This window comes from Ursus maritimus, unplaced genomic scaffold (genome assembly GCF_017311325.1).
Source record: "Ursus maritimus isolate PB19 unplaced genomic scaffold, ASM1731132v1 scaffold_6, whole genome shotgun sequence".
In the NCBI taxonomy this organism is placed as follows: domain Eukaryota; kingdom Metazoa; phylum Chordata; class Mammalia; order Carnivora; family Ursidae; genus Ursus; species Ursus maritimus.
The window spans coordinates 11,753,908-11,770,006 of record NW_024426774.1 but is presented as its reverse complement, the minus strand read 5'-3'; the positions used below and the strand labels follow the sequence as shown (position 1 = coordinate 11,770,006).

At 52.8% G+C, this 16,099-nt stretch overlaps 1 protein-coding gene across 2 annotated transcripts in view; it reads right to left on the bottom strand.

Moving 5' to 3' along the window:
• Positions 1-10,212: 10,212 nt before the first annotated feature.
• LOC103671725 (MYCN proto-oncogene, bHLH transcription factor) overlaps positions 10,213-16,099 on the bottom strand; it is a 7,840-nt gene continuing 1,953 nt past the window's right edge. Inside the window, exons 2-3 of one of the 2 annotated variants that reach the window (XM_040622891.1) lie at positions 16,016-16,078; positions 10,213-11,724 (exon numbers count right to left, since the gene is read on the bottom strand). In XM_040622891.1, coding sequence (XP_040478825.1) covers positions 11,120-11,724; positions 16,016-16,078 — 668 coding nt within the window. In that variant the 3' untranslated portion in view covers positions 10,213-11,119. Of the gene's footprint in view, positions 11,725-13,927; positions 14,837-16,015; positions 16,079-16,099 lie in introns of those variants that run through there. The other variant, XM_040622890.1, reaches the window with a different exon arrangement.

Sequence of the window (16,099 nt, the reverse complement as noted above, 5' to 3'; positions counted from 1 at the left end):
ATATAAAACAAACAGGCACATTCATAGGCACTTATATGTATATGGCAAAATCTAGAAAAATACACACTGAGATTTTAACAGTCCTCTCTGAAAGGTAGATCACTAGTGAGATTTTTCTTTCTTCTCCTTATTGTCAGTTTTTTTCATAGTGATGGTGTTAGGGAAGGAAGGAGTTGTTACCATTTTTCAAGCACACAAGGGTGTGGGGAAAGTGCTAGGGGAGGTTAGACGCCCAGGAGCAGACTTTCTACAAAGGAGAGTATGAAGGTTTTGTGAAGAAGATGCCCTTAAGCTGAAAGACAGGTGGGCTTCTGACCTGTAAGACTGGGGAGATGTGCAGACAGAAGAGAGAAAGCACAGGATCAGCAAGGTTTGAGGAGCAAGAAACTTTAAGTGGTGGCCTTGCCGAGCCAAGATTCAGGCCCCCAAAGGCCCAGGTCTGGGCTCTCTGCACCATGTCAAGGAGTGTGCAGAGCAGGCACGATGCTTACTAGTGTCTGAGGCTGACAAGCACCACTGGGGCAACTTTGCATGGGTTAGAGACATCTACATAGTTTCCTGTAAATCAAAGTCACACAGGACCTAATCATGTCCTTCTCCTCAGACATCTTGGCTGGTGCCCCATTGCCTGGAGGCAGTCCTTAGGCCCAAGCCGTCCAACTCACCTGTGGCTCCAGGATGCATTTGTGCCCTAAACATGCCCTGCACTTCCGTGTACCTCAGTGATGCTCCGTGCACCTCCACATGGCTCCATGTGGTTCCATGCATCTGCATGAAGCTCCATGCAGTTCCATGCACCTCCACATGGCTTCATGCAGTTCCACGCACCTCCACATGGCTCCATGCAGTTCCATGCACCTGAGTGTAGCTCCATGCTGCTCGATACACCTCCATGCAGTTTCATGCACCTCCACGCAGATCCATGCAGCTCCATACATCTCCATGCAGCTCCATGCACCTCCATGCACCTCCATGCAGATCCGTGCAGCTCCAAGCAGCTCCATGCACCTCCACGCAGCTCCATGCACTTCCATGCAGTTCCACGCACCTCCACGCGGCTCCATGCACCTCCTCACAGATCCATGCAGCTCCAAGCAGTTCCATGCACCTCCACGCAGCTCCATGCACCTCCATGCAGTTCCATGCACCTCCATGCAGTTCCGTGCACCTCCATGCAGATCCGCGCAGCTCCAAGCAGCTCCATGCACCTCCACGCAGCTCCATGCAGCTCCACGCAGTTCCACGCAGTTCCATGCAGTTCCACGCACCTCCACGTGGCTCCATGCACCTCCTCACAGATCCGTGCAGCTCCAAGCAGTTCCATGCACCTCCACACAGCTCCATGCAGCTCCACGCAGATCCGTGCAGCTCCACGCAGGCTGCCGCCTCGGCCTGCAAGCCCCTCTTCTCTTTCTGCACCAGGCCAATCCTTCTCCATCCCTTCAGGCCATCGTGTATCTCATCCTGCAGTGGGAAGGCTGCCCTGTGTCCTCACCCCACTTCCCACAGCCTCTTCCCAGGAAATTATCTGTGTTGACCTTTCACCTCCCTTCCTGGGTGATGGTCAGAGTCATATGCAGCCTTGACTCTTCTCCCATCTTCCCTCCATCTCATTCACATGAACACACTCCATCCCTGCAAGGACTGATGGCGAGCGCAGTTTTACACCTGGCTGCCAAGGGTCAGTGTTACGTGGCTTAGAAGACTTTGCAGAGCCCAGCATTCTGTTCAATTGGCCATTTTTAATTCAGAGAAATCAAAGGAACGTTGCATTTCAACTCCAGAATATATTCTGTGATCACACAGTGAGGTATCATTTTACAGGTGGGTGGGGAGCGGAGCATGCTGGGAGCGCCACATCTGTGGAGAGAGCCATTCTGCATCAAGATAGCTTTATGGTTGACTCTCCCAGGGCCCTCCCCACGTTGGATTTATAATAAGGGTACCATCTGCATACTGAGGAGTCCCCAGAACCGCTTTCTTTCCCAAGCTCCAGGCCCTTTGTCCCTTTCCTTAATAATATGCACATGTCATTAACATGACAGACCCTCTCCCCTTCAGGAGGCCCAGGACGGGGGAGGATCTTCAGCTCGGCACTTGTGCCCCTCAAACAACCTTTTCATACTCCATAAGCCGTTGCTTGATGCAGGTGTCTCCCAAAAGCGAAATAGAGGTAAACGCCTCTTTCAAAAAGTGAGTAAAAGGTCTACTAGACTTCCCATCCTGGGCCTTTTGTGAAAGAACACACATACAAATCCTATGTTATTCCTCTACCCCCGACAGACATGGCCAAACTGATTTCACAAAGGCCAATGAAAGGAAAACCCCCACCACAGGAAGTAGTTAATCTCGTGGAACGTGTTCGTGGCAATTTCATCGCAGGGTCCTCGACTCAGAGAACGAAGGTCCAAGTCCATTCGTAGATGCCCGAACTTGCAGCTTCCCTGATGACACAGAGCCTGGATAGCCACAGACCTCGGGGAGGATCTTACCCCATGTGTTCCCTGCCCGTCTCCGTGACAAGCCCACAACCAAAATCTTCAGGAAGGCCATTCCCTCACAGCCGGGGAAGGTTTGGTAATTTGAAAATTGCTCCTTTTGTGTCCTAGCAAAGATCTGAAGAATGGAAGAGTCTTAAGAATGCCCAGCTAGAAGACTGGGGCTAAGGTCACGGTCAGGCCTCCAACTGCTATTATCATCATGATCTAGAAGAAACTCCAGAGCCTGGGAAAAGTCAAGTGGGCAGGCCGGCAGCATGTGGGTCCCGGCATCTGTGTGGGACCCGCCACCCCTACCCTCATTGTCCCTATGGGGCAGACCGGAATTTCTCCTTCTGGGCAGCCTCAGAGTGACTCGCTCCAAGTCACCTGATCATGTTTCCAGAGCTCAAATCCGTGTGCTCCGACACCAGGACAATGTTTTTTCCAGCCCCTCCTTGCTCGCCGGGCCCTTCAACACTGCAGCACAGGTGGTGGCCTGGGAGGTGCGTGCGGTAGGAGTTCCAGCCTTGTCCCCATGCCTCCCACGGGGAGCCTTGTCAAGCTGGTCAACCTTCAGGGAGAAAAAGCAGGCCCTGAAGAGACGGAAGAGTAGGGGACCGTCCTCCCCTTACTTGCCGGAGGCTGACACAGACTTTCTGTTTTAAAACTGGGACAGGCACGAGCAAACTGGGACAAATCAGTTACCCTAGGTAAAGAGGGAAAAAGAAACCACATCTCCCCCTCAAATGCAAGAGCTGCGGGGAGAGCCCTTGAATGGCAGCGAACATCATAATAAGCATTTTATGGCGGTTTCCACTCCAATTATCCAGCCCTCGTCATCTATGCCTCCGATGAAGCCAGGGCTTAATTTGCACTTGAGTTAAATGTTGTTTCTTTGCTCCAACATTTTCATGTTGTGGTTCGTCACTGTGGGCAAGACACAAGTCCTCCCGTGGTTGCCTGGCCAGCAGAATCCATGGCCGCACCTGCCGTGGCAGCCCACACACACAGTTGGCCAAAGATGACAGAGGCTTGAACTGCGGCGACAATGACGTGTGCACATTTATTACCCAGAGGAATTTCCAAGGGAGGTAACACTCCAGGAGAAATCATCTCCCAGAAGTGTCAAAGGAAATGGATTCGCAGCCATCCCCGAAGTTTACAGTTAAAGACGTCCAAGAAAGCCTCCAACGTCATGTTTTTAATGAGATGTTTGGGGGAGAGGGTTTCTGGTAGAAAGATGATTTACCCTCAAGACAGACTATGAAATATTAGTTTGGCAAATTCAGGAGGAGGATCAACTCAGGATGGGAAAGATTTACTCTCAAACCCAAATGCAATGAAACCATTTCCGGCAGTAAACTCTGGTCTCAACCCTGCTCTCTTCACCAATGAAATGCACCCAACTACAGCTCCCGCGATGTCGTATCTCTCGGCTCTGTTATAAATTCCCTGCTCTTCTTGGCTTTGAGCCAAAGAAAAGTGGCTAAACCAACCCAAGCAAAAACTCAAGATGTTAGATGTCTGTTATCATATTCTGTTTTCACTTGAGTAACCCAATTAAAAATTGGATGTATCATAGCTTCCTCTAGTTCCAGGTGAGATGAGCCTTTGTACCCAGTTCTTCTGCACAAACTGAGAACCTCTAGCTGGCTTGGAATGATGAGTCAAGTCTTTTCACTGGTGGTAACTATTTAACAAACATTACAGAGCCGGTATTACGAGCAAAGCCCTGTTCTTGGTACACTGCCCCAACCGGAGGTATGCCTTATAAAGTAAAGGCATTGCTAAAGGCATTTACCACCTGGAGGAAATCTGCTTAGAAGTGACTCCCCGGGTGCCTGGGTGCCTCAGTCGGTTAAGCACCAGACTCCATCTCAGCTCAAGTCTTGATCTCAGGGTCATGAGTTCAAGCTCCATGTTGGGCTCCGTGCCGGGCATGCAGACTGGTTTAAAAAAAAAAAAAAAGAAAGTAACTCCAGAAAACAGACGGTGAAGCCGGAGGGAAATGCTGGACAACAGCTGACTATGGTGATCAGAACTCATAGAAGGCTTACATACAGAAGTTTCCAGAGTGCTGTCCCAGCCCTCATAGACTTTCTGCCATCTGATCCTTCTTTTTTTTTTTTTTTAAAGATTTTATTTATTTATTTGACAGAGAGAGAGCACAAGTAGGGGAAGTAGCAGGCAGAGGCAGAGAGAGAAGCAGACTCCCCACTGAGCAAGGAGTCCGACGCGGGTCTCGATCCCAGGACCTTGGGCTCATGACCTGAGCCGAAGGCAGCCTCTTAACCAACTGAGCCCCCCAGGCGCCCCTCATCTGATCCTTCTAAGCACCTTGTGGGATGGTCATTATTACTGATGTTGTAGAGATGAAGGAAGTGCAGGTCAGAGGGGAACATCTTGCCCTCAGTCACAGACTTGGGGAACGGCAGAGCCAAGATGCGTGCCCAGGCCTTTCTGACTGGAGGGTGTTCACGAACACGGCAGGCATCTGTAGCGAGTCAAGCCCTCCCTGAGGATCGCTGATTCTTTGGAATGGAAAGGGGGCCTTGGAGATTACCAGCTCCTCCTCATTGCACTTACAGACGTGACGATGGAGCGACAGGAGGTTACCTTCCCATGCCAAGGTTGAAAATAGCAAATGACTGAGCTAAGATCCGAGCTGAGGACTTCTGCCTCCAAACTAGATATCTCTGTTACCCAGGGCTGCCTCCCGGTCAGCTCGGCACCTCACTTTGTGGAGTGGAGAGGTGGCTGGAAGGCCCTCCCTCAGGAAAATGGTAGCCTATGCCAAGAAATTCAACCTCTAGCAGACTGCCAATTTATGAAGGAATGGACTTGTTTCCCCATCCCACACCACCTCCCAAAGGCTGCTGAAAATCGTGGGTCTGCTAGAAAGCAGAAGAAAGCATCGTTTTTGTGTTGCGTCTTCAGAGCGCATCCCACAGTGAGTCGTCTGTATTTATCACGGGAGTTCGTGCTGTGTACGTTTCTCCAAAAGTGCATTGTACCAATCGGTCTGTCTGCTTCCACCATAAAAAGGCTCTGTTAACTACTCCTGGTCAAAGGTTTCAGTTTGAATGTCTTGTAGCATGATACGTCAATATCAAAAGAGATCAGGTAACCCTGGTCAGTGGCCTATGAAGAGATTTCCTTTACAAGTAAGGAAAACTAATAAACCATTGTAGAAGGGGTAGATGCTTCGAGGCCCTCGAATTCCTAGGCTCCGTCTTAAAATAGGCTTCAAAGCTCACATTCATTTGTTTCCAAGGTACCCGTTTTTAGGTTTTGTAAGGCCTCTTTTGAGAAACAAAAGTCCACAAACTTCTTGTGGAGCTCAGGCTCGAGTTTGTTCTCCAGCAAATGTTTCTTAGAGATTCTTTGCCCTAGTAACATACCGGGGGAAAGGCGAGAGGAAGGCTTCTGTCTGCAAGAAATCAGATTATTTAACAGCCGTACGTCGCACCCCATCATGGGCCAGGGGCTATCGCGGGCGCCGGACGGAAGTTCGTTTGTGATCGCCCCCCTAAACCCCTCTGTGAAATGGGGGGGACCGTCATCCCCAGTTATACAGGTGGGGGAACTGCCCAACCCGGAGCCTGTGGGTGTGGGAGTCACGTTCACACCGGGGAGTCTCACCTCAGAGCCACTCTTGCTTCCCCTTGAAGGAGTGAATGAGAGGCTGTGGAGGCATGTGCCAATGTCCAGAGGCAGATGCAGGGGGAAGAGCCCCGAAGCCTGAGGCCCGATGTCTGGTGGCCAGCCGAGCAGCCACCACAGTGCTCAGAGCTGTGTGCTGTCCTCCTGGGGCCCACGGCTCAGCCCAGGACACCTTCCCCACCGTTGACTCAAAGTTGCCACCTGCCTCCCTCCCACTGTGCTTCCCTGATTCCCCCTTCCCTTCTTCGCTTTCAAAGCATCCACCAACTTACTGAATGCTGTTTCACTTACCTGCTTATTAGCTTTCTTTTCACTGTTGTCACTCTCTCCTAGACCATAAAGTCCACAAAAGCGGGAATTTGGGGGAGTTCTTCCTCTTTTTTTGTTGATGTCTCCCAAGTGCCTGAAATAGTGCTTGACACAGGATAGATGCTAAATAAATATTTGCCGTGAGAGAGCAGGAAAGAGAAGAAGGTAGGGAGGGATAAAGAGAGAGATGGAGGGAAGGAAGAAGAATGAGTGCCCATGAGCGGACTGTGTGCTCTTACGCACCTCTGAAGTGGGAGACTGAGCTAGATAGATCCTCAGCCTATTCCAAACCTAATAACCTCGGCTTCTAAAAACAACCCGAAGTAGGATTCTCCAGAGAGCCACCACAGAAATTAATGAAAGTCAAACCCGGAAACCCCAACTCCCCAAAATGGGCATATGATGAACTGGTCAACACCACTGAAGGGCGGTGAAACTCAGGTGTAAAAATCACTCGGTGATTGCTATGGTGCTACCCAGGGGTGGGAGGCCTTGTTCTGCCGTCACCACAGTGCAAACAGTCAATGGCCTCAGAGAAGTCTCCAAGACTCCTCAGGCCTTTGGTAGACCAGCAAACCAGTTTCCTCCAACCGAGAGAGAGATCCAAACCAGAGCCCACAGGTGCAGAGTCTGATTCAGCCATGGGACCCCTCTTGTGCTTTGGCTCAACACTCCCCCATCCTCCACCAGTCTCTCCTGCCTCCCCTGCTTCTACACCAAGCCTGGGGACTGGACTCCCTTCCAGACTGTGGGCTTCCTGAAGACAGGCCTCTGTGTGCATTGGCCTTCACTTCCAGCAGTCCATACCAGGCATTCAGCGATGCCTAAGGGATGTTTCCCCATTTGTATTAGACTGAGGAGCTCAAGAACCAAACGGGCTGGCAGGAGGCACGTGCATAAAGGAAATCAAATCTTTCGCTGGCTCCTTCCTCGGCTGCCTCGTCAGCCACCAGCCATTCTGCCAAGGGTCTGTCATCTTCAGTCACCAGGCAACTGGGGCTGAAGGATCAGAGGCGAAGGGGACACAGTACCTGCTTTTGGGGACCCCACAGTCTAGGAGGTCTTGGGCTGATGAGCACTCTTCCATCTCCAGCAGCGACATCAGATCAAGAGCTGGATGAGGCCCACCTGGGGGGATGAGAAAGACCACTTGAACACGACATTGGGTTTGCCATTGAGGTTGAAAAGGATTTCAATAAACAGAAACTGGATAACCTGGGAGGAGAGAAGGTGCCGAAACAAGAGGTAAGAAAGCGTGGCTCTGTCTGGCGTGGCTGGAGCAAGAGCACCTGCGGAGGGGCAGGGGTGACTGAGCTGCTGAACCAGGGGGCAAAGCAGCCTCATGCACCAGGCTGAAGGATCTGGACTTCATCTTCTATGTGGGGGAGGGCTCCTGGAAGCTTTTAATGCAGGATCGATCATCTAGAATTAATACAGACACATGCTGTGGGTGGACGGATGGCCCAGGGGGTAGGGAGGCAACAGGGTAAGCAGCGGGAAAGCCACCACCATGGAAAGAACACTGCGTCCCTCATCCCAAGATCCGACTCCAGTCCTGGGTTTGGCCACTCATTCGATATGGGATCCCACGACTCCCTTCTATAAACGAAAATAATTCAATGAGATGATCTCTGTGCTACATCGAAGTCCTATAATTTCTTGATCTAACTCCTGTAGAGCAATTCCTCAGTCTCAAAACTGCTCTTGGAACACAGAGATGGTTTCCCATGTGCTTGAAACGAGTGCTTCGATTCTTCTGAATACAGCAATTACCTTATAGGTAAGCGCAGAGCTCAATTGGGTGACGATTTCCCTCAGCTGGTCCAGGAAAGGCAAATAAGTGGCATTTCACCTTAGCTGTAATATTATAATTCATAAATATGATCCACCTAATACAAAAAGTTCTCTTTTATGTAACAAAATAAAGAACATAAAAAGGGTGGTTAAACTAATAATGAAAAACAAGAGATGGTGAGCTTTAGAAGAAAAGAGAGGATGGGCACCAGGTATGTAGAATGAGACCACAGAATTTGTCTCTGAGCTTCCCAGGGGCCAGAGTGAAAACAGGGCCTGGTGGGAATTATTTTAGAGCCTAATTCATCACAAGTTTTCCTCTTCTGTGGCTAGAGTTCCATCTCATCCAAAGCACCTGGTTAGGCCCCTCATGGACCCAGAAATAGAGAAATTGGGGTGATAGAGTTGAGCTTCAAGAATCTCAATGACTTTTGGGCACCTGGGTGGCTTAGTGGGTTAAGCATCCAACTCTTGGTTTTGGCTCAGGTCATGATCTCATGGGTCTTGAAATCAAGCCCCACAGGGAGGCTCCACACTCAGCGGGGAAGTCTGCTTGAAGATTCTCTCCCTCTGCACCCCCCCCCTTACAGCATTCCCGCTCGCTCGCTCTCTCTCTAAAGTAAATAAATCTTTTAAAAAAAAATCTCAATGACTTTGAGGTCACTTAACTTTGTTTTGGCTCATGGATACACAAGGTGCCGAAGCTGCAGGGTGATTGGGGACAGGAAGTCTTTTGGAATAATTCAAAAGTACTTTCAAAGAAGTTTCATGATTTTCTAGTGTGGGGATGGGGGCAAGTGGAGAGATTATTAAACAAGACTCTCATGGTTCTCAACACGCTCTGACCATCAGAGTGTCCAAGGCAATACCGCCAACCTCATTAGCTTTAGGACGTGTGGGTGTAAACCGGGATGAAGAGGACCTCGAGTCCTAATTCCCCCCTGGCTTTTACACAATAGCCGAAGCAGACAGGGACCCACAGGGTCTGGATTCTCCCATCACTGCCCCTCACAAGCCCTGTGACCAAGACAAGCATTATCATTGTCGCACCTGTCTTCTTGGCAAAGCAAAGGCCTTTTTCTGATGAATGAAACCTTAGACAAGTGACCGGAGTACTACTTTTCAGTCCGAAAAGAAATAGATTATGTGTAAGCTTTCAGTTCTGAGCTGAATGCCTCGGAGGCAAAGGTAACACCTTTCCCATCAGGGAAACTCAGAACTGCCTTCCTAGCTGAATTGTGCCTCCCTCCATTCCACTGAGCCTGGCCGTCCTCCAGAGCCCGCAAAGGTTAATCCTGCTACCACAGGGCAGCCCAAATACCTGTGTGAAGTCCACAGAGCTACACGCGCCCCGGTGTGTCTCCTGAAGGTACATGGCCCTTGATTCGAGCCATACACCCGTTGCTTCATGAGGTCCTTCTGGGCACCAGGTTGAGCGCTCCTCCAGGGGAGGGACCAACATCTTTTCATTCTGCTACAGTGCCTGACGCAGAACCTCAAGTCCTAGTGCATTCTGAAGAATATTCTTGGAGACAATCTACACGAGCTTCAAAGGCCATCCATCAATGGAACAAATATTACCAATATAGCCAGGTTTCACAACCCTGTCTTGATCACACTCACTCTAAATTTAGGGTTGACCGAGACTGCTGTCTGAGTTTAATGCCATTAAATGGCCAACATACATGAAAGTGCTTTCTTTGTAAATCACTGAATGCTAGCTGTTAAGATGCACAGTCACGAATGTCTCCATTCTGTGTAATCTGGAAGAAATACCTTCACCTTCCCAAACTCCGTTCTCTCCACACCAAGTGGGGAGAGTGGCCCCTCTCCAGCCAGGGCTGCAGAGACGTAAAAGGGCTGCCTAGGGAGCCCAAGTTCCCTCCACAACGTATGTACTATTTACACTTAAGGGACAGAGTGCTTAGAGTTAAACTAGTGTTATTAAGGAAAAAAAAAAGCTGCATCATTTAATTGCTATTTATTTTCATAAACATGAGGTATTTCAAAGTGCTATAAGATGCAGCACTAAATATATACATTTTGAAGAAATTAAACACAGAACTTTGCATTTACCCAGTTCTATGCACCAAACATGAACAAATACATTAACAGGAAGAAACAGGCTAGGAAAAAGGCATATATATATAGTAAATTTCTTTACAAAAGTTTCTTAGTTCAAAAAGTGATAAAGTAATATCTACTCAAAACTTTCACAACTCATTTTCATACGAAAATATAAGTATCAAATTTAGTTATGTATCCGCATCATACTAAAGTATACAGGCAGTGTAAGAATTAGTACAGTACATAACAGAGATTAACAATATATTTGTATACAAAACATGCTCCTCAAACATTGAGGTATTACAGTACTTAGGTATGAACTTCCGGTCTAATACTGGCCGCAAAAGCCACCTCTCATTACCCAGGACGTATACAAAAGGCGGGTGTGTCCATGGTATTTACAGAAATGTTCCCCAGGGGTATCCAATGGCAAACCCCTTCTGTGACATCTGCTGGAACTTAAGCACCATTTTAAAAAGAAGGAATGACTTTCTGTTGTTTGGAAACTTGGAACAAACAAGGTGACTTCAACAGCCCAGAGGCTCCCAACTGTCACGAACTTCGACCGCGGTCTCGGAGGGGACACGGAGGACACCGCAAGGGCCACCCAGCATCCCATCACGCAGGCCCTCTGCCGAGGTCCTGGCAGAAACCCCCACGGGTCCTGCCCCCCACCCGGATCCAAACTCGACAGGGGACCGATTTGAAAGTAAACCAACATTCTTAATGTCAACACAATGTTTGTTTAAAAAAAAAAAAATCAAAATGTGCAAAGTGGCAGAGTGACTGTCCGGTTTCGAGAACGTTTAGCAAGTCCGCGCGTGTTCGATCTTCTTTAGCAACTGCTGCTGCCTGGCCTGCAACTTCTCCTTCTCCAGCAACAGCTGGTGCTCCTCGGCCTGAAGGGAGTGGACGTACTCGGTGGCCTTTTTCAAAATGACCACCTTGGCGGCCTTCTCGTTCTTCACCAGCTCTGGCACGTGGTCCCTGAGCGTGAGGAAGCTCGAGCGCAGGTCGTTCCGGCGCTGGCGCTCCAGAATGTTGTGGTTCCGGCGGCGCTCGCTGTCCTCCGAGTCAGAGTTGCGGGGACTCAAGCTCTTCGCCTTCGGGGGGATGACGCTCTTGAGGGGGCGGGGGGAGGCTTCGCTCTTGATCTTCTTCTGGGGCGGCACATCCTCGCTCTCCACGTAGGGAGACGGGGCGGCATAGTTGTGCTGCTGGTGGATGGGGACACAGCGCTTGAGGATGAGCTCCCCCGACTGCACCCTCCCCGGGCCCAGGGCTGCGTTCTTGGGGCGCACGGTGATGGTGAAGGTGGTGACAGCCTTGCTGTGGGAGGAGGACCGCCGCTTCTCCACGGTCACCACGTCGATCTCCTCCTCCTCGTCTTCCTCTTCGTCATCCTCATCATCTAAGAACAAGATGGGAGTCATTCGCTTGGTGAGACACACAGGGACTACCCCGATCGCTACACTCGGTCTCTTCCGGCAGGTGCTGGCCCATAGCTTGCAAGGGGGATCCACCCGCACAGACGCGGACAGGATCCTACCGAACGTCTGGAAATTAAATACATCTGGAAAGGCCACCTTGCCCACACTCCTCAACCCTTCAGCCTCCACTCTGACTTCAGCAAAACACAGGTGGCAAAAATACAAACTCGGGCTTTGGGGTTGGGCAGAATCTGACTCCATCGTACACGAGCTGGGGGACCCTGGGCAAGTTAAACTTTTGAAGTCTCAGTTTCAAGGGGGCTAACCACAGGGTTCTTGAGTTGGACAGGGACTACAGAGAACCGGGCCTAGCAGGCAGATGCCAGCAGACGGTAATAAGCTTTTATCATCAGTGTTTCCCAAAGACTCGCTCATATTTCTCGCTCCACACTTAAGAAATGAGGATCCCCATTTCAGGAGCCTCTCGTTTAGCAACTGACACATAGTTGAGTTTGATTTTAAGTCCTTACGCTGAAAGGGCAATTTAATGAACCAAGGCAGAAAAAGAACCTGCCTGCCCTAAACCTGAGTTAGGCATAGTAAGCAGGTGTTCATCTAACAAAGACCATATCCAAACTACAAAGTCGGAATCCACAGGAACTCTCAACCCCAAAGTGGGGGCGCCTCTTCCCAAAGTCTCCGGCAATAACAGCAACACAAAAACATGTAGCATCGTGTCTGCATTTCCCCCTCTCTCCTCCTTTACTACCTCGCTGAGATAGAAAATTATTGTTTAAAATACAAGCATGAAAATCAAAACACATCTTCTGCTTGATCTGAAGGGGGCCGGAAAGCTGAACAATTGTGGGATTTGTTCTAAAGCCGAAATGTGAGGCTGTTCCAGTCTGTGGGTCCCTTTAAGCCAATGTTTTGGTTTTCTGCCAAGAAGACAGCTGTTGGAAGGAAGTGCTTCCTCACCGAGAGCTGTCAAGGCACAGACATTAAAGGGACAGACCCAATTCAAACTGGAGGCTTATCACCAAGTTTCCTTCCAGGAGCCTTAGAGGGATCCATCCTCGGCCCTCAAGGAAATATAGGCTTTTTATCCACCTGCATTCTGAGAGCACTGGTTTTCAAGATCCAATGGGGCCCCAGTTCCCCGCCGCCAGGACAAGGGCTATTCAAGTGTTTGGACAGAGTTCTTTACCTCCAGGGTCCCAGACAAAGTCTGGGTTTGAACCCAACCCTACAGTCTAAGGCAGACACAGGCACACAATAGAAGCAATCAATGGGTGCCTTCCCGCACGAGTGTGCATTCCTGGAGGGCCTAAGTGCCGGCCCTCCTCACCTTGAAGGGCACTGGGTCACAAAGTAACTCCGAGCTGACATTAGTCTCAGAATTCTCGCCGGAGACTAAACGGAACCCAGTTCGCAGCGCACCCTGTAAAGAGGCAGCCCCTCGAGAATGTACACAACCGCTGCTGTCCTTGCCACCGGCTGCTGAATGAAGGGCGGGCGGGAGGGGTGCCCGGTGCCCCCGCCACCCCCTGCCTTTCCGATCCTCTGCGGGCCCGCTGGCCAGCATATCGCCGCCTGCTGGCCACGGACCAGGAGCAAATGGCCCACCACCCACCGAGGGCGGGGAAGACTACCCAGGCTTGAAAAAAATAAATAAATAAAAGCGGTAGTAGCCATCTGTGCAACCTCCCTCTACCTTCCTGCGCCCTACATAGGATTTTACACCGCCTTTGTGTCTTCTCCCGGCGCCTGCCCTCCCCCGACCCGGGAGGCAGTCCCTCTCCACCTTCGTGCTAACAGGTTTCCGCCCCGAAAACGCACCCAGCGCACCTCTACGCTCCCCCCCAGCTTTCGCCACCCAACTTTTCCTGAATTTATCCCTAGACTGGCCGCAACCGAGAGGTGGGGGACGGGTGAGGGCAGTGATCGAGTGGGGCTCCCGGACAGGGTGGAAGGAACTTCAGCGAGGGTGAGACTTTGCGGAACACCCTCCTGGCTGCTTCCACTCCCCCTCTCCTCATCCCGGGGCTCGGCTTGGAGGAGGCTGGCCCTCTGCCACCAGCACCACCTCTAAAATATCCCCCCAAAGCCACGAAGAGTAACAAAGGGAGCGCGACTCCGGCTCCAGTGCCCCCGGAGACAGCCGGCCTCTGGCACGGTCTTTACCTGAGTCGCTCAGGGTGTCCTCTCCGGAGGTGCTGAGAGCCTTGTGGTCACCGCCACTGGCCGGGCGGCCGCCGGGGCGCGGGGGGACGGCCGCCGGGGCGCCGGCCGAGGCTGCGGCACCCGCCCCCGAGGCGACCGCAGCGCCCACCGCCGGGGCACCGGCCGGAGTGGCGGGCGCGGGCTCGCGCTTGTTCACCGGGAAGGGGAAGACCACGGCGGGATCCACGCACTCGGCGGCCGGGTGGGCGAGCTCCGCTGGCAGGGCGGCCCCGGCGCGGCCCGCCCCCGCCGCCGCGCAGTGCCCGCGGCCCGCAGGGCTGGTGGCGCCCGCTCCCGGGGCCGGGGCGGCGGGCCCGGCGGCCGGCGGCCCGCGGCCGTGCTGCAGCTTCTCGCTCACGGCGCGCTCCAGCTTCTCGCGGGCCGAGAAGCCGCTCCACATGCAGTCCTGGAGGATGACCGGATTGGGGGTGAGGCCGCCCAGGCCCCCCAGGCCGAACGCGTCCTCCTCGGCCGGGTTACCCCACAGGTCGGCCTCGGGCAGCAGCATCTCGGTGGCCCAGTTCGGGGGCTCGGGGCTGTGCTCCGGGAAGGCACGGCTGGGCGACAGCGGGGGCGTGGGCAGCAGCTCGAACTTCTTCCAGATGTCCTCCCCCGGGGGGGTCGAGTCGGGGCCGCCGAAGTAGAAGTCATCTTCGTCCGGGTAGAAGCAGGGCTGCAGAGAGTCAAACTCAAGGTCTGGGTTCTTGCAGATCATCCCCGGCATGGTGGACGCGGTGCAGCTCGGCATCGGCTCGCCTCCTGACCGGCGAATGAGGGCTTCTTTCCGCTCAGCTCTTTTTAGTTAGGGGGGTGCTTCCTTCCCGTGGGGGGCGCGGAGGGCGGGGGCCCGCGCCAATCTCCGACACTGCAACCGACAGACACACCGGGAGAGGGTTGGCAAGCGGAGCCGAATGGGGGGGCGGGCAGTGGGCGCCCCCTCTCACCCGGCTCCTCCGTCTCCCCTACGAGCCCCCCGCCACTCCGCCTGGTGCTCCCGAAGGTGGAGGAAGTTCTGGCTCTCGCTCTCTCCCTCCCTCCTTTTGTGTACAAGCTGTCTACGACAGGGGGTGGGAGGGGGCATGCAGATGCGGGGGGTGGTGGCGTGGCTCTGCAACTTTGGAAACTGCCATTTCATTCACACTCGGCAGTGCCTGGGGGAGGGGGCTGCTCCAGGCTGCAGAATCCTAGCTCTCTCCAGCTCCCCGACAACCCAGTTGCACCACGTAGGTCCAGCTGCTCAAAGGAAGCCCAGGGCTCCAACCCAGCTACTGGGCATAAGATCTGGAGTATCCTCAATCCCTCCTTTGTAAAATTGCAACCTCGGGAGTGCAAAAGATAGCGGGGGATTTAGGAAACTTTGCAAATGGAAAACGCCTTTCTCCAGACCGAGACCAACGTCGGGCACCCAAACCCACAACCCCCCCACCCCCAAATGAGAGCAGACGCCCCTCAGCAATCCGTCCGCTGCAGGGAGAGTCCTGCCAATAGCTTATTTTGAACCTCTCTAACCCCGCCCCCACTCTTCCAAAACCCCAACAACGTCGTCTTCCTGGGAGAGGGGAGCGCCTGAACCCCACTTCCCAGAAATGGTGCAGGGTCGCCAGGAGAGCCGCGTCTCCTCCGGGCTGGAGCAGTCGTGACCCAGATTACCACCGCGGCGGCCTCGCCCTGTCTAATCCCCCTCTTCTTCCTCCAGGGGCACCCTTTGGAGAACCCCAGCGTCGGGGTGGGGACGCACCGGCTCCCCGTCAGCTCGAACACTGATAAATGTTCTAGAGAAGGGCGAATTTCTTCCCGATGAAGCCATTACACCCCCCTGGCAAAGGCTGTAAAAAGGATTAGGGCGGGTCTCTTCCACCCGGGGTGCCTTCGGGGCTGGAACTGGCTTTTCAGGGAAAACCCCGAGACGGTTTTGTTTCGGAAGCAGAAACAGTCCCCCGAGGATATTCGAGCGCCCAGTGCGCTAGCCGCGATCCCGTCCAGGGCTTGCCTTCCCGCCGCGCTCCCCGCCCGGGGGGCGCGGGGCAGTTTGCAACCCCCGCTCCTTACCTCCCGCGGACTGCTGGGGATCCAGAGGCGATTCTGCGCGGGGGTCTCCGGGTGGCCCGGGGGTGGTGGTCTTCGGGTGGCTGC